General features: G+C 41.8%; 1 protein-coding gene across 1 annotated transcript in view; it reads right to left on the minus strand.

Moving 5' to 3' along the window:
- Positions 1 to 1,653: 1,653 nt before the first annotated feature.
- BZW2 (basic leucine zipper and W2 domains 2) overlaps positions 1,654 to 22,364 on the minus strand; it is a 57,645-nt gene continuing 36,934 nt past the window's right edge. The window contains exons 6-12 of the mRNA XM_084280588.1: positions 21,214 to 21,349; positions 17,631 to 17,740; positions 15,594 to 15,764; positions 14,970 to 15,116; positions 10,326 to 10,464; positions 3,552 to 3,674; positions 1,654 to 2,110 (exon numbers count right to left, since the gene is read on the minus strand). Of these exons, the coding sequence (XP_084136714.1) occupies positions 2,082 to 2,110; positions 3,552 to 3,674; positions 10,326 to 10,464; positions 14,970 to 15,116; positions 15,594 to 15,764; positions 17,631 to 17,740; positions 21,214 to 21,349 (855 nt within the window). The 3' untranslated portion in view covers positions 1,654 to 2,081. The remainder of the gene's footprint in view (positions 2,111 to 3,551; positions 3,675 to 10,325; positions 10,465 to 14,969; positions 15,117 to 15,593; positions 15,765 to 17,630; positions 17,741 to 21,213; positions 21,350 to 22,364) is intronic.

Here is a 22,364-nt window from a genome sequence, read left to right on the forward strand (position 1 = left end):
GCACCTCTAAAATCAGTTTTAGTTTTAGATCATATAAAGTTTTACATACATCCCCCTGAATATTTGTTAGTACCTTAGAGAACTGCAATTTCAAAATTGAACTGTTTCTTACAAGAGGGTCCACGTCAATAGATGATGACTCAGTACTACCCCTTCACAGCTGAGGAGTTTGTGAGCAGAGGGTTGCAGGTCATTACTGCCTGGCAAACTTGTTTTCTGTAGAAACCACGACTGCAGTGGAAAGCATGTGGCTAATTCATCGATGTTGCTCTTATTATGACTGTCTTAGTGTCTCCTCTCAGCTACTGGAAACATCCACATTATATATTTCTCCTTTCAAAGATCAATACCTGCTACAAAAATAAATGCTGTTGGAGCTGGAGAGCTGGCATTCAGCAGCTCCTGATTTCCGTTTGCTCTTGGCTGTTTCCAGTAAAACTCAGCATGTAGCAAGGCAAGACTTTACAGTCATATGACCTGGGGCTTGCATGAAGTGTTGACTTTTCCACTGAAAATTCTGTAATACCCATTTAATTATTGCTTTCTAATGGCAAAATACAGCACTTCATTAGTTATTGATGCTGCTTCATGTTTTTTCCTCTGTAAGAATGCAAGTCTCTCTTTTCAAAACCTTACTAATGCAATCACTCGTATTTCATGTGGCTTTGACTCTGTGCTTAAAGGGAAAGGTGCGGGGTGTTTAAGTACCCCATTCTTAAAGAGATGACAGACCAAAATGGTGTGAGGTATGGGCAAGTTGACTTCTTGCCCTAGTGATTCTGGGCCACCAGCACGGTCAGAGGCAGGGGCAGCAAAGGGGGAAGTGAAGCAGGAGAAGACTACTTCCCTGGGAGAAAGGACAGCAACTGTTACCTGACCCATTGCCATGTGAAAAAAGTGGGGCTGAGGAGATGGTGCCGCACAGGACCTTTGCGGTTGAGTTCAAGGCACAACACAGGATTCCAGGAATTGAGATCCCAAGTGCTGGCTTAGTATTCCCAGTGTCAAACCTGTAGCTCTGGGCTCAGGTTTTGAGATGTGTGCACATAGAAACCTGAGCATTGGGTCTGTCTATGCAATGCCCTTGTCAGGTCCCAGGTGCCAGAATTGTGAGTGGCATCACATCAAGGCACAAGGTGAGTACTAAGGAAAGTAGGACGGGTCTTGAGAAGTTTCTGTATTTATGTTCTTCACTCAAACATCCCATTGTACCGTCATGCCGATGTAAATATGTTTCAGATTTCACAAGGAATGACTTTAGTCATGCCTGGTTTGAAGCTAATGCTTGTAAAGTGAGACTTTTTTCCTTGCAAAATTTAGCCCTGGCCAGTAACTGTGTGTAGTTTGCATTGAGGCCAGCGTCTCATTCTAGGTACATACAAACTGGGGTCTCTGCAGATTTGTTCCCATGCATTTTCTCTGAATTAATTAATGGAATGAATCAACATTTGCAATGGAATCTGGTTAATCAGTCCAAAGTTACACAGAAACATGGGAATAAAGATCAGAGAGGATCCAAATTAACTACAGCTGCTGTTTTTTGAGTAAGAAGTATAAAAACATTCTCTTTACGTTCTTGTGTGATTTTCGCTTAGACTCGGGCAACCCAAATTCAGGAAGCACGTGCACAGACAGACACACCCCCCACACAGCTAAGATATAAAAGCCATTTATTCAAAAAAATGTGGTGGTGTCAAATCACATACACAAGCCAATATTGAGCTACAAACACAGACCAAACAGTTCTATAAACAGAAATTGGAGTGTTCATATACCATAGTACCTGAAAAAGACCATTAATAAAAAGGAGTCCATAAGTATTTCATTTCACTTTTTCTATATGGCTCCTTGCTGAATGTCTTTGCCTAAGTTAGTGTACAATGAGCCAGAGGTAGAGTCCCAAGTAAAGCATCTAATGCCTCAGGGCTCCATTAAAAACCTTTATTCTTCTAAACAAAAGGAAAGCCTAGCCTATAGTTTTCTGTATGACACTGAAGTAAAGCCTCTTTGCTTGGACAGTGCGGCACTCCCAAGCGCTTTTGGCATTAACCCAGATTGAGACTGTGCTTTGTTGAACCGTCTCAGTTCTCCTCCCCTTCAGACTCGGACTCTAGAAGAGAAGAAGGTAAAACACTTCAGGTAGGTTGCACAAGGGCAGTGATGTGATTCTATAAACATAACAAGACACCCTTCCAAACTTCAGCTGGAAATTTTCACCGTGCCTAGTACTTCCTAGGAAAGGCTGGCGCATGAAACAGAGCAAAGCAGAGAGAAACCTGCAGCCTTCAGAAGATGAAGCTCTTCTCTGCTGCCCTCCACTGCGGAGGTCTTTGGTTACGGATCTGTTGCCAGAATTTTAACTGGATCACCATGAATTACTCTAGTCCTCATCTACAGAGCCAAGCACTGCGTATCTGAGTTTAATACAGGACCAGCATTACTTGCTCGCTCTTCTAACCTCTGAGTAGGCTGCACCACTGCCATCCCGGAAGCACCCTTTTCACTATTTGCTCTGCAAATACCAATCCTCATCTTGACCTGCCTACCTAGAATGGTGTATGTGGTGAGACCCTACAGCAGGTGTAAAATTTCATCACACTTTTTTTTATGATTTGTATAGTGTATAGGCAATTTAGAAAAAGAAGTAATTTAAAAGGAATACACAAAGTGTTTCTGTAAGCTAAAGCGACTTTGCCTCATACTGTATTTCTGTCAGTGTTCACCTGACAGGAAAGGGCATGCTGCCAACAAATACCACACAGTAGATCAGACTTCTGAGAGCAAACAGTCTGCCTGTTCTTACACAACATTCTGTCCCCCTCTGCACTGGACTTTGTATTAAGGACATCTGGCAGAGGGGACATGCAGGAAGGATGAAGAGCAACAAAGCAGCACACAAGCAGAAGATTAAAAGGGGAAAGAAATGCTTCATTAAGCCAAGGTTGCTACTCCATCCCCTCAAGCGTGAAAGAAAGTACCAGTTTTATACCCTGCCTGCAGATGGGACTCGGTGCAGAGTCTCACCTGCTCCTTGGCATTACTACATATTCCCTCCAAGTTTCTAAAATCCATTCCATTAAAGGGATGGAAATGAACACTGATAATTACATTCATATTTGGCACACGTAGATTGACCTTTCCAACTGGTTTGGAATTCCTTTTTGTGACAAAAAAGGTAACTTATTTATTCAGTACAAACCGAAGTATTTTCCTATGCAGAGGATGAGAAAAAAAAAGGGACTAAAGAAAGTGGTTCCCCTCTCCAGTAACTGTCTTAAACAGTAGGAAACACTGACCCTGTATCTTAGCCTCATCATTCAGCTAAAAGCAGTTTCAGCTGCAGGGGCACAGGCAGGCTTATGCTCTGGTTGTGTGCCTAGTACAGATGATCAAAGCAGCACGTGGGTGTCAGGCTCGGGCAGGACAGTTTGGTGTGGTCACACTGGCTGCTTTCTAAGTTTGTATACTTTGTATGCCCAGTACAACCAAAATCTGGGAAAATAAACTTCATTTCCCAAGAGACCACCATATTTCTTGAAATGAATCCATACCTTCTTCAGCGTTTTGCAGCCACTCCACAAATTTCTTCATCTGGTCAAGGAAAACACTTTTGCCTTTAGCAACATGCGCTTCTTTATACCACTTGAGGATGGCTTCTTCGCTCAGAACGTCAGCTGGAAAACAGATGGGTGTTTGTAAAAACCCACTTCTTACAGGTTAGAAAGCTTTGAACACAAAGGAAGACTGGCATTTTGTAAAGGCAGCATAAAGTAAGTTAATGCCATCTCAGTGAACAAGCTTTGCAGGAACTATGATAGGCTACAAACATACAGTATCTGAAGTGTATAAGAGATTCCAGATGCAATAAAACATGTGATGCATTAGGCTTAAAATAAAGTACCAAATACTGTGCTTCTGAAGTAAAGGGTAGTTCTCTATTCATCTGCTTTAAATATACCATGTGAGATGGTTGACTAAATAGAATTAACTAGGTACACCTCAGAAGTGTACAATACCCCATGCTGCTTCTTGCTTTAGCCTCACAGCACTGTGCGTGGTTCTAGACATCTCCTGACCAAACACCGAACAGACAGTCGGGATTTTTCACAATCATTTCTCCCCTAAAAGCTTTTCTATTGTTTTTAGCTAATAAGTTTTAAGGCCACTATTCAGACCACCCATTTTAAGGGACCAGCCCAGATGGACAGCATGGCTGACATTTTTGTGTCAAGCATCAAGAACAAAATAGCTGTCAGTGAGGGAATGTGAGGCTGAGCGAGATTCAGACCAAAGAAATCCTAATGAACAGCAAGGACACTCATTGTTTCTAACAGATGCAAATTTAGGTCTAGCAACAGACCTCTAGCCCCAGGAACAAAGCTCCTGTGATCTGGCCAAGCCAAATATCTCAGTAATTGATGGCTGTGGAGGCAAAATCTGGGATCCACAATGGCATTTCAGCAGTTACATAATACAAGAGACAAGAAGAAAGCAAAAAAAGAAAAACAAAAAAAACCCCAAACTGTATTTGTTCTATAAAAAGACTAAAGACAGCTTCCTACATCTCATTAAAATTTCCATTCTTTTTGGCTTTGAACAAACTACCCCCCCTTCGGTCTGCAAAATCAACACATTTGTGTGAAGTTCTTGGTGGCTTCTGTGAGCTCCCTGGTGCCATCCCACCCACTGGGTAGTTGCTTCCCGAAGTGCCAACCCTGACGATCACCTTACTGCTTCAGCCTAAAGGGTTCAGCAGATGTGGCAGGGGAAGGAAGGCAGCAAACTGATATAAATGACACCAAAACCCCAAAGCATTGGATCAGATGAGACAGAGTAGCCACATTTCACATATGCTGTTGAATAATAAGCAGATGGAAGCAACCAGGGATACATTTGAACTTAATCAAAACTATCCCACTACACCCAACAGTAACTGAATGTGAAGCCTCCCTAAACATTTGGAATGTACTGAGTGTGTGTGGCTGGAAGTCACCTTGTATCTCTGACAGTTTTCCAAAATAAAACCTCTTCCTGCGATTTGCTGCGACTGACAGTAATGAAAACACAGGGAAAACAGGACTGGGCTGGCTCTGGGCTTTTTTCAGTACAGACAAAGTTGCACTTAGTGAACTCTGAGAGTAGCATGTAAAGCTGTATCTTCCTGAGATCACAGCCCACCACAATGAACTTGTTCTCCAATGCAACAGAAACACGGGAGCTAAGAAAGAGGCGTCAGGCATGTTGCAGTGAGTACTTGCCAGCAGCCCCTAGCAGCAGCTCCCAGGCATTGCAGCATTTAACAGATCAGGATTTTCATTTAGCAAACCTGGAAATATTTCACATGGACTCTCAGGAAAATTCAATTTAATCTCTGCATGTAAAAAACCTTCCATCCACCAGAGTCCTGAAGTTCACACAACTATATCTGCAGAATTACTCAGGGTGGGACACACACACACATAATCCTTAGGGACATGCAAAGAAAATCAGGAAAGATTTCAGGAAAAATGAAAAATAAAAAATGAGTAGAACAACTCATTCCAGGGCTCTAGCTGGCCCTTGGGTGCTGTGAACATTTAAAAACACAAAGCTGCTGTACAGAAGCAGCTGCAGAAGCTGTTGCTTCATCACTGTCCGTGTGATGATACTGTACAAGGCAGCATACCAAGGTAGCACCTGAGCATGCACATATCTCAGTCCAACAGTAACAGCATTTCAGTTGCTTTTTTTTGCAGAACTTTAAGCTTGAGGGGATTGTTGTCCCAGAGGAAGGGGAAACTTTTCCCTCCCTCCCCAGACCCCCAAACCTGATAGTATCAGCATGCAATCTCACTGTGTGCCTTGGAGATTAAAACATTCTCAAGACAGGTGGATGAAACTTTTGCCTGTGTTTAACTCCATAGCAATAAGCCTCCCACACCATATGAGAGAAGAACAAGATGCCTTCAACTACAAAAAGGACAATTGCAACCCTCCTTTCATTTCTGAGCAGTATTACCCATAATATATTCATGCCTCCAGAGCTCACAGAGATGATACTCTCCTGTCAGCATGGAGATGCTCAATTAAACAATCATGCAGGACAGGGTGTAGTTAATCATACCTCTACATTGCTTTGAAGCAATGGGAACATTGAGGGGGGATGGGAGGAGGAAGGGAATGATTCATTTTATATATGGTTATTATTCATTTTATATATGATTCATTTTATATATGGTTATTATTCCTCATTAAATTTGATTATAGATGGATGTTAATGGCTGAAGCTGAACGCTGTGGTTTGTGGGTGTGTGCACATCACTTTCTCTGCAGTCCCAGGTGATGCCAGCCCAAGAGAGCTGGTTTTCCTGCAGGTGCAGCCAACTCCCACTCAAACCACCCACGGCCAGAGCCTCTGGGGACATCCCTCACAGAAGGGAGAAGCTGCAGAGCAGAGACACTGAAGAGCCCTGTGTCTCCACTGCAGGGTTAACTGGAGTTACTTGAAGCTCAGGTACTAAATCACCCAGTCTGAATTAATTTTGCTTTCATCTCAAGCCGCAGGGCCACCAGTGGTGCAGGGAAAAGCACCCCTGGAGCTGCCACCACAGTCAGTAAGGCTGCAAAACACAACTCTACTGCAGCTACCTCAGTAGGGAGGACAGAGCCTGAAGGCAAGAGCCCTTTCCATGCAGGGAATTGCACCCACATTAGTTACAGTCTTTATGCTATAGTCTTTTTTTTTTCTGGGAAAATTTTGCATCCAGTACCAAAAGAGGGTACAAGAATAACAAAGATGTTTAAAGATAATTAAGTTCCATCAAAACTCAAAACCCGTGTACCAAGCAGAACTTGAAAATTCGGTGCTCGTAAGCACAGGGTTCCCACCGTATTTGAGCAGCCAGGCTGCAGCATCTGGTTACATGGTCTCCATACTGCAGAAGTTGCCTCCAAGGCATAAATCATGCTGCTGCAAGCTGGAGTGCCACCTATTGTGTGCTGGTGTTTTGTCCCCCCAATACCCCCTGTGTTTTGTACATGTTGCTTTGACTTCCAATGCAAGAGTACGCAGGGACAGGTTCTGGTGGAGAAGGGGGTCTGCAGGGGTGGTTAGAAGCTCTCTGCAGGCCTGCCAGAGTAAACACCAGCCGGCTCAAGGCTGACCAAGGCCAAGCCCATCAGCCATGGTCACAGCACCTCTGGGAATCACATTTCGGAGGAAAAAAAACACAAGCAGCTGCAATGTGCCACTAGAGAAAGGAGTGAGAAGATGTAAGGAGCTGTGCAGACAGCAAGGCCAGGGAAGTGGGGGAGGAGGCACCCCAGGTTCTGGAGAGCAAGATGCCCCAGCAGCCTGTGGAGAAACCCATGGTGGAGTGGGTGTCCCCCCACAGCCCATGGAAAAGGCCTAAACCCCACCTGCAGCCTGAGGAGAGGCCCCACGCTGGAGCAGGTGGAGACATACAGGAGATGCTGTGACTTGTATTGGAGCAAGCCCCTGCCAGCACTTGCAGCCCATGGAGAGAGACAGAGACACAGAGATGAGTGAGAGAGAGAGACCCATGCCAGAGCAGGTTTGCTGGGGTGGGGCTTGTGACTCCATGGATGATCAGGCTGGAGCAGTATGGGCCTGAGAGACATTCTACGATTTATGACTGTGCTCCATAGAAGTGACCCACCCTGGGACCAGGGGGTCAGTACAGAACAGGACAGCTTGTTTTTTTCTATGCTGTACCAGATGCTCAAAGATGTAGAAGTAGTAGTAATATTAATAAAACAACAACATCAACAAACTGTAACTGACTACAGAACTGCTTTTGCAAATTATACCTGCAAGCTGGTAAGAAGCTGCTATCGCATAAGGGGAAACAGGGCTTGGTCTTTCCCTAGGGAAAATATGGGTATTCTCCCTGTGTAGTGACAGAATAAAAAACAACACCACAGGCTTACAGGCTTCTAGATGCTTATAAGCTGAGCCATTCCTGTTATGTTTGGGTATTTCCACTTAATTCCCAGGAACGGCATCCAAGGCCTGTTTTATGATGGAAACATGGGAAGTATTTGAAAGCAAGATGTTGGACACACCCATGAGAGCTGTCACACAACGACATTTGGCAAAGCATGGGTGGCATTTGGTGCTTATCATCACTGGTGACTGCCTCCATGCCCAGGAAGCAGTCCCTCATAATGAGTGGAAGTGAATAAACTGTCCAAGTAGATAGCTGCAGTTCTGTCTGCCATCCACAGATACTTCAGATGCCTGTGTGTCACTAGAAAGTGTTCATTAGGTACACTGAAAAACCTCTCCAGATCCTGTGCAGGTTAGACTCCAGGCACAACAGAAAGGGGGAACGTGGGCATCTGCTGTTCATTCACCACCAATGTAGCCGCTAGTAACTTCTGGGAGCTGTTCCACTCAATCAGGAAATGGAAGATAAGTTGTCATCAGCAACTTCTCTACAATGAAGCATATGTCATTAAAAAGATGTGATGACTTGTTTCTAGTGAGCAGGTATGAGCTGGGGAGAAGGAAAGGGTGGGATCCTCCAGCACTGAAATGAAGCAGGCAGTACTTCTTCCCTAACTTAGGCTGGTGTCTTCCTCACAGCTCTGAACAAGCCAAAGCCACGTGCAGTTAAAGCATGATAATATCATGTGGGAGAAAGAGGAATGGGAAGTCTTATGCTCCCAGAATCAGCTGTTTGACTCCAGGGCTGCTTTAAACAGATGGAGCTGATGGCTTCCTCACTGTGTCCAGCTCTCAGAAGGGCCCTATGGCCAGTGGCCACAAAGTCAGGCAAGCAGTTACTAGTAGGCAGCATCTGTCTGCCAAACCGGTCAGGTCCAGCTTCAGCCTAAAAGGCACCAGGAGGGGCTGGGAGCTGTGCCACTACAGGACTGCATCAGATGGCAAGAGGCAGTGCTCCTGCACACCCACCCAAGATATCCCGGGCAAGAACACAGGCACAGCAAGTATCACACATGCCAGACTCAGTGAACTTGTTTTCTGCTGACAGCCTGTGCAGTAGCTCCAAACACTCCTTCAGACATGATGCAAATCCTAAATAGCATTGTGGCACCTGGCGTGCTGAGGCTAAAGTCTTCTCCTAGCAAGCCTGCCAAGTACATCTCTGGAATCAGAACAAGAGGCTTTTGGGGTGAGTAGTGTAGATGGGAACTGTGTTCTTGGACCGTGTTAGGTTTAACATGTAATTTTTTGGTTGTGTTTTGTTTTGGTTGGTTGTTTTTTTAATACTTTGGAATGTCAGGGTTGCTCTTGCAGGTTAATACAATAATGACTTTACAAAGATTGTGAAGGGAGTTCTACACAAAACTGTTTCTGGTATAACCATCACTTTCTGCCCAATTGCACAGCAGCTATGGCACTCATTACTCATTTCCAAAGTGAATTTCCTTCTTCAAAGAGAACTGAATGAAGTGTTTGCTTCAGGTTGCAGCTTCAAGTTTGTCCTCAGTCACTAACAGTCTTTGCAAACTAGGATTTGAAGGCAGCAGGACAACGTGTGCCATGTTTTCATTCGACCACTGAGGCCATGATATATTGACACAAGTATGGAAATAAATCCATCTCATTCACTTACTTCCACGCTATGAAGCCAGGAAATTATTTTAAACAATCTGAACCTGTTTGCCTGGAAGATGTATCTGGACACAACAGGATGAACAGAGATCAATACTGGGTTTCTACTCCTGCTGATTTTTCTCCTTCAACTATTTATAGCAAGAATGTCAGAACAAACTGCTTGGCACTAACCCATGGCATGCAGTGCAAGCCCATTAGTCTCTATGACAACCCGATCAGAACAAACTTGCAGAGAAGTCAACTTCACATAAAAATTAAACCCCTCAAACTATGGCACCCGCAGGAAACTGGCAGAGAAAGGAAAAGGGAAAGAAGAATAAGGAAAGCTCCTTCTGGCAGAGAGGGAGTGACAAAAAACCCCAAACAACCCAAAGTCCCTGAAAAGCCTTCCTGCCAAGAGGATCTGCACTTTCAAGGTTTCATAAAACCAAGCTCCAGGGACTGAGAGAAAAGACTTCCTAGAATCAGATTTATTCAAGGGCTAAACAGACTGGGGATGGTGCTTGGATCCTGTCTCGTACTTCTTGACTACGGGATAAACACAACACAGAGAGAAAGCCTTGTTTCAGCTTTTCCTGCTGCACACACTCCTCTGACCTACCAAAGCATAAGGTATTTCAGAGTTCAACACAACCTTCTCATATGCAATACCCAGAGAACATTTGTTCCCTATTGCATCGTGGGTGAGTGGCTGGCACAGAGAATCCCCATGCGGTGTAAAACAACAGGTCTGGGCTTTTACCTTTATAAAATAGTACCACTATCTTCTGAAAGGCTTTCATGAAGTGGATGTTGTCATAACAGTACTCCTGCACCTTCTGGAGAAGAATCAACTCTGACTGGCCCTGAGTGCTGAAGACAGCAAGCAGGGGGGCATATTGCTGCACAGGAGAGGGGAAGAAACAAAATGCATGTCAGTATGCTGAAAATAAAAGCAAACAAATAGAAAATCTGTAATGTATGCAGCATGAATTGCACCCTTGAAAATCTGCTTCATTGAAACTTTGGATTTACTTGCCAGTTGCATTTACTTGAACACATACAATGCACATACATAAATACCCATGAGCTTTTGCACGATGTACTGCATGCTGTGAGCTACAATTCAGCATCGATTTTAGAGATTTAATTTTGTAAAATCAGTGCATGAAGTCCATCCATATCTTGGGAGCACTGCTGTCTGTACACTTCACAAGGCTGATTCAGGAGCAATGCTTTATTGACATTTGTAACTTAAGACATCCAAGGATGAAGTGCATGAAAATACTGATCTCTACTTTCACAGGGTTTTCAGCAGTCCCAGGAAACTAAATTAAGTTAGATTATTCCAGGTTAAGTGTGAAGTGTCATTATTTTTTCTCATTATCACTGTATCATGACCACCTTTCCTTTGGCAAACAGCAATGTTTTCAAAGCACAGCACTAACTGCTAATGTTATTCTGACATTAGCAGTATATCCCATTACCTTTCTTTGAGTTTATTAATATAATAAAAGACAATGCAAAAACTTTATTGTGCATTTTTCCCCTCATTTCAGATTTTAAAGTTTAAAAGTATGTTAAGACCATATCCTGTTTGGGGGGTTGGACCCAATGATCTCTTGTGGTCCCTTCCAACCCCTAAGATTCTGTGACTCTGTTCACTCTTTCCTTTAAAACTACAGTGTTTCTATCCATCTCTCTCCTACTTCCTTTCCTTTTGGCCTGTGATGAGCCCAGCTAAGACTCCAATCTTAAATTTAAGGTAATATTAAAAGCATTTTTCAGAGCTGAAGGGAAGACAAATTATCCTTGATCTTCAGAGTCCCTGGCCAAATGTACGTTAAGATTACTATCTAAATTGTTCTTGCACTGCTCAGTTCAGCCTTTCTTCAATCATTTCCAGTAACAGTGTCAGTTTGACATTTTTCAACTGGATTTGCAATGGCCTGATATATCAGTTCTGGTCTGTGGGACTGGGGTTGCTGATGGACAGGTACCAAACCACCCATCACCAGCAGCACTGATGGACACTTTCAGAAGTACTTACACTTCAGGACTTCTTTACAAGGGGCAAAAATCCTGACTGTTTTACTCAGCACAATCGACAGAAAAGATTGCTAAAATATATGAAAATCAACTAATAGTTGAGAAGTCCAGGATGTCTCTTGCAAAATCATTCTCAGCTGTTAATTTAAAAAAAGAACAAGAAATAGGATGAGAGGACATGACCTCAAGTTGCCCCAGAGGATTAGATTGGATATTGGGAAAAATTTCTTCACTGAAAGTGCTGTCAATCACTGGAACTGGTTGCCCAGGGAAGCAGTTCAGTCACTGTCCCTGCAGGTATTTAAAAGACATGTCGATGTGGTGCTTAGGGTTAGTGGTGGACTTGGCAGTGCTGCCTTAACTATTGAACTTGATGATCTTAAAAGGTCTTTTCCATCCTAAATGATTCTGTGATTCCTCAGAATCACACAGCAACTGCAAGTAGAGCAGGTAGGCAGGCAGGCACTTATTTGTTTTGGAAAAAAGCTCATTTACAAAGTAACTGTGAGAAATTATTGAGCTGTAGCTAAAACCAGAGGGTACAGCCACATCTCCAGAAACAATGTTACTGTCACAATAACAGCACTGCAATATCTGTGCAGATGACTTCAGGTACTGAGACTCTCTTTTTCCCCTTTTGGCCCTTGAAACACCCAGCTGGTATCTCACAAGTTTCAGGGAGGCAGGGCAATATAGGCTGCAGTTTGTTTATTGAACAGCATCAGCAGAACCCCCTCCAATCCACCTGTTTGTGGAGTGCTGCTGTCTGTAAGCATAAACTGTGTTATAATAATGATAATAATCATATCTGCTCAGTTTAGAAGCAAGAGAACTTAATTTTGCTGCATCTGCCTGACTCTTTCTGTTTTCCTCTCCACAAATGGTACAGACTTATCATTACCAGCTTCCCAAGTGTCTAACTGACTCAGGAACTGTTAAAATGAGCTTCCTCGTTGCTGGCTGAGCCAAGTGGCATTATTTTCCATTTGCCTCAGGTTAGGTAGCAGCGGGTCAGCAGCTGCAGTGTCATGAAGCTCACACCACAGCCTTGCTCACAAGGCCCAAATTGCCTGGAGAATTCTCCCACCCACAGGGAACAACTCTCCTCTGCACTAGAGGTGGCCTAAGACTAAGCCCCAGTGTCATGGTAAGGTTACTGGGACAATGAGGAGCTTATCCTGTAAGATGCAGAGTTCAACAGCTTGCCCCATCAACCCCGAGTTCAGCTCCTGCCAGTCCTGCTGTGTGGATGGCACATACTGGTTCATGGCTGCCCACCACCTCCTTTAGGAAGTCACCCATCCAGTATAGCCTGGTAAGAACTGGAAACTAGGCTAATATTAGTGCCTTGACACATGTTTTCAGGGGTCCTTTGTACACAGCTGACTAAAAGAAGTCTAATAAATTCAAGAGACTGGTCCCCAGATGTCAAAGCTTTGGGAACTGCTTTATGAACGTTATCTGTCAGGTCCAGCCACAGAGAAATAAATCCAACCACCTGGTGTGTCCCACATTAAATATATATATTGATATACATCCTGACTCATGCCACCAGGGCAAAACAGCTCCATGACTGTTTCAGGGCAAGTCAATGCAGAGGAAGGCACAGGAACTAGGCTCTGCATCAGCATTAATCTGATTTCTGGAGCTGGATCACACTTTGGGTCAGTTGAGAGCCCAAAGAGAAGAATCCAAGATCTGTCTCTACCTATCCATAGAGTAAGGATGTGAAACAAATGCTGTTCATTTTTGAAGCAGCTAGCAAAATCTAAATTTCTATTTCTAGCACTTCTGCTAAAATGTTATCTTTATGTGCCAATAATAAATACCCCATATGAATTTGTCCTCTGTTTAGAGACAGCAGATGTAGCTAGAAAGATGCTTATCTCATACAGGCAAGATAAGATGTCTTACCTAATTTAGTGGAGTTACACCCATAGCTGACAGCTTGGGTCAGTGAGATTCATAGGACTAAGCATCTGGACAACAACATTTGCACAGAGCCAGCTATGTTTCTCTTTTTCCAATGTTCAAATATTCCAAAAGTATTTGTTAATTTGCCCTGCAGTGTTATACAATAAAGCTCAATGGATACTCTGTTACAACTCAAAGAGATAGGATCATTTTTTACATCAAAAGAACAAGAAAAATGAAGTTTCTCCTCCTTCTGGAAGCTCTCTCATCTTTCTATTGCTGCTTGGGTCACTTCAGAAGACTTCAAGGCATTAATTTTTACCAAAGGCTACACAAGATCCCAAGCAACCACATTTCTAGGATGACTGATGTTGCTCTTGGGAAACCAAACTCAGATGAATTTAGTAGTAGGAGCTAAACCAGTGTGACAGCTCCAGACATGGAGAAGTACCCAATATGAAGGAATCCAAATCAAGCTTAATATCCATTTTACCATAAAGAATAAGATTTCTTCCATCCCAGGGCAAATTTTTGCAGCCCTGGCTATGAGGGAGTATCCTCTTGCTCATGGTTTACCAGCTTAAGACTAATTCTGCTGAGAAGCCTCTTGCCTCTGTTCTCAGTTCAGCTGTCTTGCAGTGCAGTTTCTTCAGAGGTAAATGAGGAATACTGACCACTGCCACAACTCTGATGCCTCTGCATTGTTTTCAGGTTTTGGGTTCTTTTTCCCACTCTGAGGTCATAAGTTTTTGTGCTAACATGCAACTGTCACACTGCAATCTGTCAACACTTCCCTAACTATAGCCACCTTTCTGTGCATCCATTTCTCTTACCCACAAGGACAGCACCTGGATCAGACAGTAACCACTCTATACACTGCTCTCAAACCAGCTCCTGGCTATACTAGTTGACAAGTTGCCAAGTGTCTGGCTCCACAGTCAACAAAAACAACTACAATTTCACAGAGTCTGAGCTCAGCAGTACTGCCTGCATCTAACCATCCCTGTGCAAAGTCAGCACAGGTGCCACCTCACCATGCTCCCAGAACTTCTTTGCTTCTGGCAAAGACATTGCAAAGGCAGTTCCTACAGGTTTACTGGTCAGACCTGAGCAGAGCCGGGTCTCAGCATTTGCTTAGCACTGTCCCCAAGGCAAGGAGCCTCTCAGGATCCAGCACACTTGGAAAGCCAATGCAGAGTGCCACCTCAATCCGTCCCAGTTCTCTGCACTGTATGCCTCAGGGCATTCAATAATCTGAACTACCTCGATTTTGCATTCACCTGACTAAAGGAGAAAGGAGTATACACAAGATGCTCCAACATTTGTTGTACTCAGTGTCAGCCCTCAAGATTCAAACTCCTGGATTTAATCAAGTAAAAACCTGACAGCTATACAACGGATTCTGTTAATTCACCACAGTCCTTGTCTTCACCCAAGCACGAACCTTTAGATGTTTAAGGGCTTGCTCTGCAACCAGCTCTTCCTTCTTGTTCCATTCCACAGCATTCATGACACAGGTCCACAGGAGACCGATCACTGCTGGCTCTGGCAGCTCATTTCTTTTCATTTCCTCTTTTACATAAAGCACTACCTGAAGCAGGAAAGAAACTGCTGTCTTAAGCAACATTTCCAATCAAGCAGAAATGATGCTGACTTACAAAATACTTGCAGTCATTTACAAGTAACACCACTGTATAAAAGTAATAATAATAATAAAAAAACAGAACAAGCATAACAAAAAGGAAGCATTTAGCAACGTTGCTATTACTGGACTCCCCTCCAACATAACAGTTAATGTAGTTAAATGAAATACATTCTCCTCAAGCATAACTGAACAAATCCAAAAAAAAAAAACCCACCCTAGTCAGCTGCACTTGCAAATCCAGATGATGTTTTTTTGCTTTAGACTTAAGCACAGAGCGAACTGATGAATAAATTAAAACAACTTAAAGAAAAACAGAGGCAATCTGAGGCACTCCTATCTGTTCCTCTGTACCTACTGTTGATTTAAGCCTTTGACTGTGATTATATAAACAGAAATTGGAAAAAAACCCAAACCACTCTTTACCTCTTTAATTGGGCATTCCTGAGAGAGACGTTCTTGTAGCTCCTTTTGAAGTTCTTTACGAGTCCCCAGTGACTGCTGAACTCTAAGGAAATCTGAGAGCTCTTTTAGACCTGCTTCAGTAAAATACTTGGCAAAATGGTCCACATTCTGCCGGTTGGCTGGAAATAGTTCCTAAAAAGACAGGAATGCTCTTCATTAAATAAATAAAAAAACCCTAGGATTCTTGACAGAATGGAATGAACGTTTTCCAAGAATTAACAATGGGAATTACCTGGTATCATACTTTTAAAAAAAAAATCAATGCTTGTATTAAGACTTAAAAAAAAATAAATCAACATTTCATTGCTAATGGTGTTATAGTGGAGACAAAAATGATGGTGAGTTACACAAGAAAACTAACATCCTCTGAACACAAAGTGCATGAACTCATGAATAGCTGTGAGCTCAAAATGTCGCTCAGCAAAAGCCTCAGAGAAACGATGCATCTTCCAGATCCCAACTGTCTTGCAGGAGAAAGCCGTGACATGCAGAGAACATTTACCATGCCCTCCAGCATGTCCACACATTGACCTCTCACTAAAAACCTACTGAGCAGTATGTGCACAGCCCAGGCACCCTGACCTGACCTCACAACTCTACTGAGCAACGATTACCACTAATGCATCGTTCAAGAAAAATCACAAAATCCACTACATACTGTTAACTTTAATTCTTCTAAGCAATTCTAATCCCAAGTCACTGCCTACCTACGATTTATGCAAGTCTGGCTAATTAGAAAAGTTTAAATTATTCTTAAAAATTACTACAGCAAATGCCACATCTTGGCAAGGATTCAATGGCATTTGTTTACCATCCAGCTTGTGGTGTCTAACAACGATTTGTGGGATGGATAGCACTATTTAATTTTTTTTTTACAAAGAAGCTAGAACCCTTCAATAATCTGTTTGCTTACTTACTAAAAGTGAGATGAAGCAGAAACTTTTATGAAGACATCTATGTTAGGCAACATCATCTGATACTTTATAGTTCTTTACCATAGCAGCATAATGAGAGCCAACAGCTGAACGTATAAGTCAGTCAAGCTTGAAATAAAAGGCGGTTTGCTCCCCCCTCCTAATAAACAGCATAATGAACCCATTTCCCAGCTTTATGACAAATTATTTATGACTTGGACTATTAAAATCAAATATAAATTGAAGAGATGAAGGAGTGTGGGAGGTTGCTTCACTTTTGAAGAATTCTTGCCTAATCATAAATTATTGAGGCAGAGACAGGAAACACTGCTGAAATTCTCCAGGCAGCGCTGCACAGGATGTAGTGCATTTGATTGGATTATCGCAGCAGCAATCTTTCAGGATTAAAAAAGCCCCTATTTATCTTCAGAAAGACACTGGGAGAGAAAGGCGTATGACATTGCTGCTATATTAATAGATACCCTAAACACCTCAGGCCGTTGCTACAAACCCAGAACTCAAATTTTGAGTCCAAAGGCTGAAAGCCTTCCTGCATTGCTCCTACTGGGTCTGCTGTTATCACTGCAGGATCAGTTATGCTATGCAGATGGCTACTGCTGAAGAAAATTAGTTTATCGTGCTTTTGCCACACTATTTAAACACTGTTGCTTTGGAAACATATTCTAATCATAGCCCTTTATATGTTAGTTATTATCTACAGAAGTAAAATAAGATTCTCAAAAAAATAAAAGTAATCACGCACAGTTGCTGGTGGCGTGTGTTTGGTTAGCACTGCTAAGGGAAAAACATTTAATTAAATCCCAAGTCCTACATGTATAGTCTTTCAGAAGGCATTCAACTACAGGAAAAATAGAGACAGAATGTAAAAGTGTGTGATATTTAATATTCCTAAACCAGTATCAATGCTACAGCCATAACAATATTGCACTGATTCAAAATATTTAAAAACCAGTATGGGAGTCTGAGGGGGAGTTAAAATGCTTACAGCAAACTACCATCTGCATTTTGCTTCCTTCTCTTTTCCAAGGAGAAATAAAGATTACTGAAAATACATCATACTTACTAGCAATCTCTTATCAAGGTTGGCTTTTCTTAAAGCAGAGGTAACAGAATTGGCATCTTTCTCTGCCATCCATGCTTTAAAAAGCTTTACAGCAAAAGAGGCTGCAATCCCTGTTTGAGAAAAAGAAAAAATCAACAAAAAAACGCTTCAGAAACTCCCAGCATGAATTAGAAATAGTTATAAGAATTACAAAGTTACAAAATAGTTAGAAGAATAGGGAATGAAAATACGTTTCTGACAATGGGACCACACACGTAGCGCTGAAATGCTCATTTTTTCTCTTTAATGCAGATTTGATTTTCTGAAGTATGCTAGGCTGTTTGAAAATCTCTTCACTGTGTATTGCTCGTCTCTATTCAATTGTTCATAGATTTTATTTGCAATTATTTCTCCTACCTCCCCAAGCTACAGACCAGTTCTAATGGAAAAGGAAAAATTACACATGAAACTGGTTAGGAAATGAAGGCACAAAATAATAAAGGATAGTCAGGAATAAGGACTGAAAAATGTATCTTTAAAGGGCTTTTAGCAGGTCCTTGAACAGGGTTAAATAACTTTCCAACTTCAAGGTAACTGACTGTATTGCGTCCTCCTAGGAGGCATTCAGTAGCTGGTAGGACCAAGCACAAATACTATTTTAAGTGGAAAAATTCTTTCCTCGAGGCGCAACTTAGTATTTTCTGCATTAAATCAAAAGAACTCTGCCTCCACTGTAGCTTTCCCAGTGGATCTGAGAAGCCCTTAGCCCCACACCTCCTATTTCCTCCAGCACATGTTCCTCAAGCAGCACTGCCACGGATCTGCTTCAGCTTCGGCCACAAGTGGTGAGTGCAGGGAGCTGAAGGAAGATGAAAGGTCTCAGAGATGGAGACCAAGCTCATCCTCAAGGAAGGTCCTCTGAGGGCCAGTAATGCTTCTCCTTACTGCACTCATATCAACATTTACAGTGCCACTGAGGGTGGTGATAACGGTGATATTGTTAGATACACCCTGCTACAGCCAGTCGCTATAATTCTGTGTTTCACTTCCGAACAGTCCTGAAGCTCTAAGAACTAGATGCGACCTACTGGTAGGAAGTACCTTCGTCATTCTCAGCCATTTTATAGACAGATATCCATTCTTTTTAGTTCCAGGATACATTGACTTAATGACTCACCAAACAAGAACAGAAAAGATTATTCCTGGAGCAGTGTAAACTTCATTAACATCCATTACAGATCTTGACTGTTATGACAGTTTTGGCAACCTTATTTCAAGAGCTTAGTCATAAAGCACAGTCCTTAGAGAAGTACCTCATGTAACTAGGGATGTGCAATGCCATGCAAGAGAGACCTATAAATACTACCCTGTTTTCAGTGTTGTACAGCAGGTTCCAAGCGAGAATGATGCAGTGACCCTAAGTACCGTATGCTGACTGGTCAGGACTGACAAAGCCTGGTCAACTAAGAGAGGACCAGGGTGTAGTGTCCACTTGTTATTTCTGAACCTGAAAAGACAGTTCAGTATATCTGATGTGCTTATGAGTTTGAATGGACATTGAACTTTTGAGTTCGAATGGTATTATGATAGAACTCTTCAGCCTCTGTCACCAAGTGCTGTCCCCAGTACCCACGTCCTAATCCCTTTTCAAGTTTTAGATTAAAACAAAACAAGTTTTATGCCGGTTTAGAGGGAGGTTGTTCTAGGGCTTCACTACTCACTACTCACACTACTTCACTACTCAAGCTTAATTACTGCAGCCTAAATTTATCATTGACAAGTTCCTACACTCTATTCGTGTGCTGCCACTGTCTTTTCCTTTAAATAGCTCTTTCCCACCCCCATTTGCAGAAAGCAACTTCAACTATTCATTTATTGATTAACCCCATTAGCTGCTCTTTGCATTTGCTCTGTTTTTTCAGCATGGGTGACAATAAAGTACACTTAAGCCCGATGAGATTTCACCACTGCCTAGATCTTTCTCCCTCTCTGCTAGAAATATTTGCCTACCTCAAAAGACATTTTTTCCCATTTACACAACACAGTAAAAGTAATGACAGCAATGAAAAGGGTAATCCTAAAATGAATTAGGTATTTGTCCTCAAACTTGATAGATTTCCTATTAGCACAATCTATCCTCTCTTTTTTAGCCAACTCTTTGCCCATGTTACAATTGCCATGCTGATCAACACCACCCTCAGATAATTTTTCCTCAGATATTTTAACCTCACTTGCCTGCAGTATTTTTTTTGTAAATCAAAAAAATGATCAAGTTTAATTTTATATTATCTACCTGCTTTAAGCCTTGATCTTCCTCCTGCTTCCCATTTATCTTTGCACCTATAGTTATTCTTCTATAAAACAGCTATTCAAACACTGCTCTTTTCCTCAAATGCTGACACAGGTACATTTTTAGTATATATAAACCAAGAACCAAAAATATATGCAAGCTCCTGATAAAGGTTTAGAGCTCCTAGAAGCTTGTGTTTAGAATGCAAATGGAATTTGTTTTAGGATTTGCAAGTAACAATTGTATTCTTAAAATGTTAAATTAAACAAATAACTTGAGTTTTAAAAATCTGCATTTTCAGATGCTTCTAGTTTTCCCATAATAAGGAATAGACTTCAATTTAGAAACATTTCAGGCTATCACCCTAAGACACAGATTAGTGCTTCTGTCTGAATTTTCTCCCAGTTTGATTTTGATTCCAAAAGCTGTGGGTGATGACAGAGCAAAGCTGCAGCTGTGGCTTTTCTTTCTGCAGCATTCAGAAAACAAATGTAGTGGTTAGCGTGCTGCAAATGAGAACATGAAGTTAGAATACTTTTTCTTTTCTAAAAAGAAGTTAGAAGACATTTTAGCTAATATATAGCTCTTTAATGAAAACAAAAAGACTTCATGACCTCATGAAAACTGTTCCACACGGACAGTGCATATACAATTATTCCAGGTAGTCAGCAACTGGTAGAGAAAGACATTGTTTGGAAAATCAGGACTTCAAAGGCCGATGGCTATAAATAAAAAACTAAATAAAAGCCCTCACTCTTGGGGGTGGGGAGAGTAATCTCAAAAGGCATTATATGCTAAGATCGAAAGAACGGTTACTCATCATACAGTAAATCCAGCCCATGGTAAAGTGGATCAAACACTGATCATTACTGGTACAAAGGCAAAGTGAAGGTTTGAATTTTGTTTTTTCTTCCTTTCTGTAATATCCAGTTTGCTTGCATGGGCTCTCTGTCCCACCTCCCACTCCCATGCACAAGATACTGGCAACACTTGACAAAACGCTAGCAGGCATGTCTCGGGAAGAGATGCTACACTTTGCACTTTCATAGTATCACAGTAGTACATGTATCCTACAGTTCTGCACACACACGTAAAACAGAAATCCCGTGGGTTTTGTTTTTGGGTTTGCTACTCTTTTCCTATGTTTGTCTGCTCTTGAAGCATATGTCTGCTGTTGCCATCTATGCGAAGTTCTGCTTTAAAATACTCATTTTTGTTGCACAGTTACAGGCTTCCAACACACAGAATACATTGCAAAAAACACATCTCTGATTAAAGCTAATGTAAGAAAAAAAAGATCCTATAGAAAATTACCTTCTTTGACTATATTGTCAGTGAAGAGGCTTGTTAAAATTGTAGCAGGAAGAGTCCCGTTGGCTAACAGGATGCCAGAAAGCATTGCCAGCTTTGTCTGTTCCGTCTCAGTAAAGGCTTTAAGAAACAGCAGAAGCTGTGGGTCAGATAAGAAAAAAAATTTTAATAAATTTGGGCCACAGGCAATGATAAGAGGCAGAGACAAATGTTAGCAGACAGTTTAATTGCTTATTTCTCAGTAACTCCCACTGTAATTAATAGCAATTGCATCAAAACCTGTCCTGAAGCATGGCAGTGCCACTTCACTGATTGCCTATAATTTCACTTTCTGTAAGGATGCAAGCATGTGCAATCCAGCCTTACTCAGGGAGGCCAGGTCTGTCTTCTCCAAATACATGAATACACATGTGAAAAGTGCTTGTTAAAGGCTTGAGGCCCCTGAAAATTACAGGATCACAGGCTTGGTGATTTCAACAGGCTGACAGGAGCCTGCCATTCGCATCTTCAGACTAAGCCCCACACAGTTCCTTTTCTAGCTCACAAAAACTATTACTTGTGTGAACAATAAAAGGATGAGAAAGTTTCCTGTTTTCCTTTTGGGGAAGGGAACACAGCACAATTACAACAGATTTTCTATTGGCTAAATATATTTCAAGTTCAGACATTCTTGATAAAGCTGACAAAGACAGGAACAAAAGCTGCTTTAAGACCTTGCCATTCTCACTACAATTACAAGAGGAAACAACTAGCTTGAGGAAAAAAACCCTGCAAATCTCACCATCTTATGCACTAGAAAGTCTGAACGACATATTTACCTATTAAGGTCTAAAAATAGCAATTGAGTCTATTTAAGTATCATAATTTCATACATTAAAACAAAACAAGTTGAAAACATTGTTAAAGTACATTAGGCTTTTCTTTTACATCAGGAAAAAAGTGATGCAAAATGAGATATCGTTGATAGCATTATGCTGTTAACAATGATGTTTTCTTAACATGCTGTTAGCAGTCACAATATGGGTGGTGGAAAAAGGAGGCTAGACAGCAAAGGGCAGCTTCATTGCAAAAAGCTGCTGACTTTACCAGAGGCTCACTTACAAATTTACCATCACCACAAAAAAGGAAAAAAAAAAAAAGTTAGAAGGGAATTC

The sequence above is a fragment of the Gallinula chloropus genome (genome assembly GCF_964237585.1).
Source record: "Gallinula chloropus genome assembly, chromosome: 2".
NCBI lineage: Eukaryota > Metazoa > Chordata > Aves > Gruiformes > Rallidae > Gallinula > Gallinula chloropus.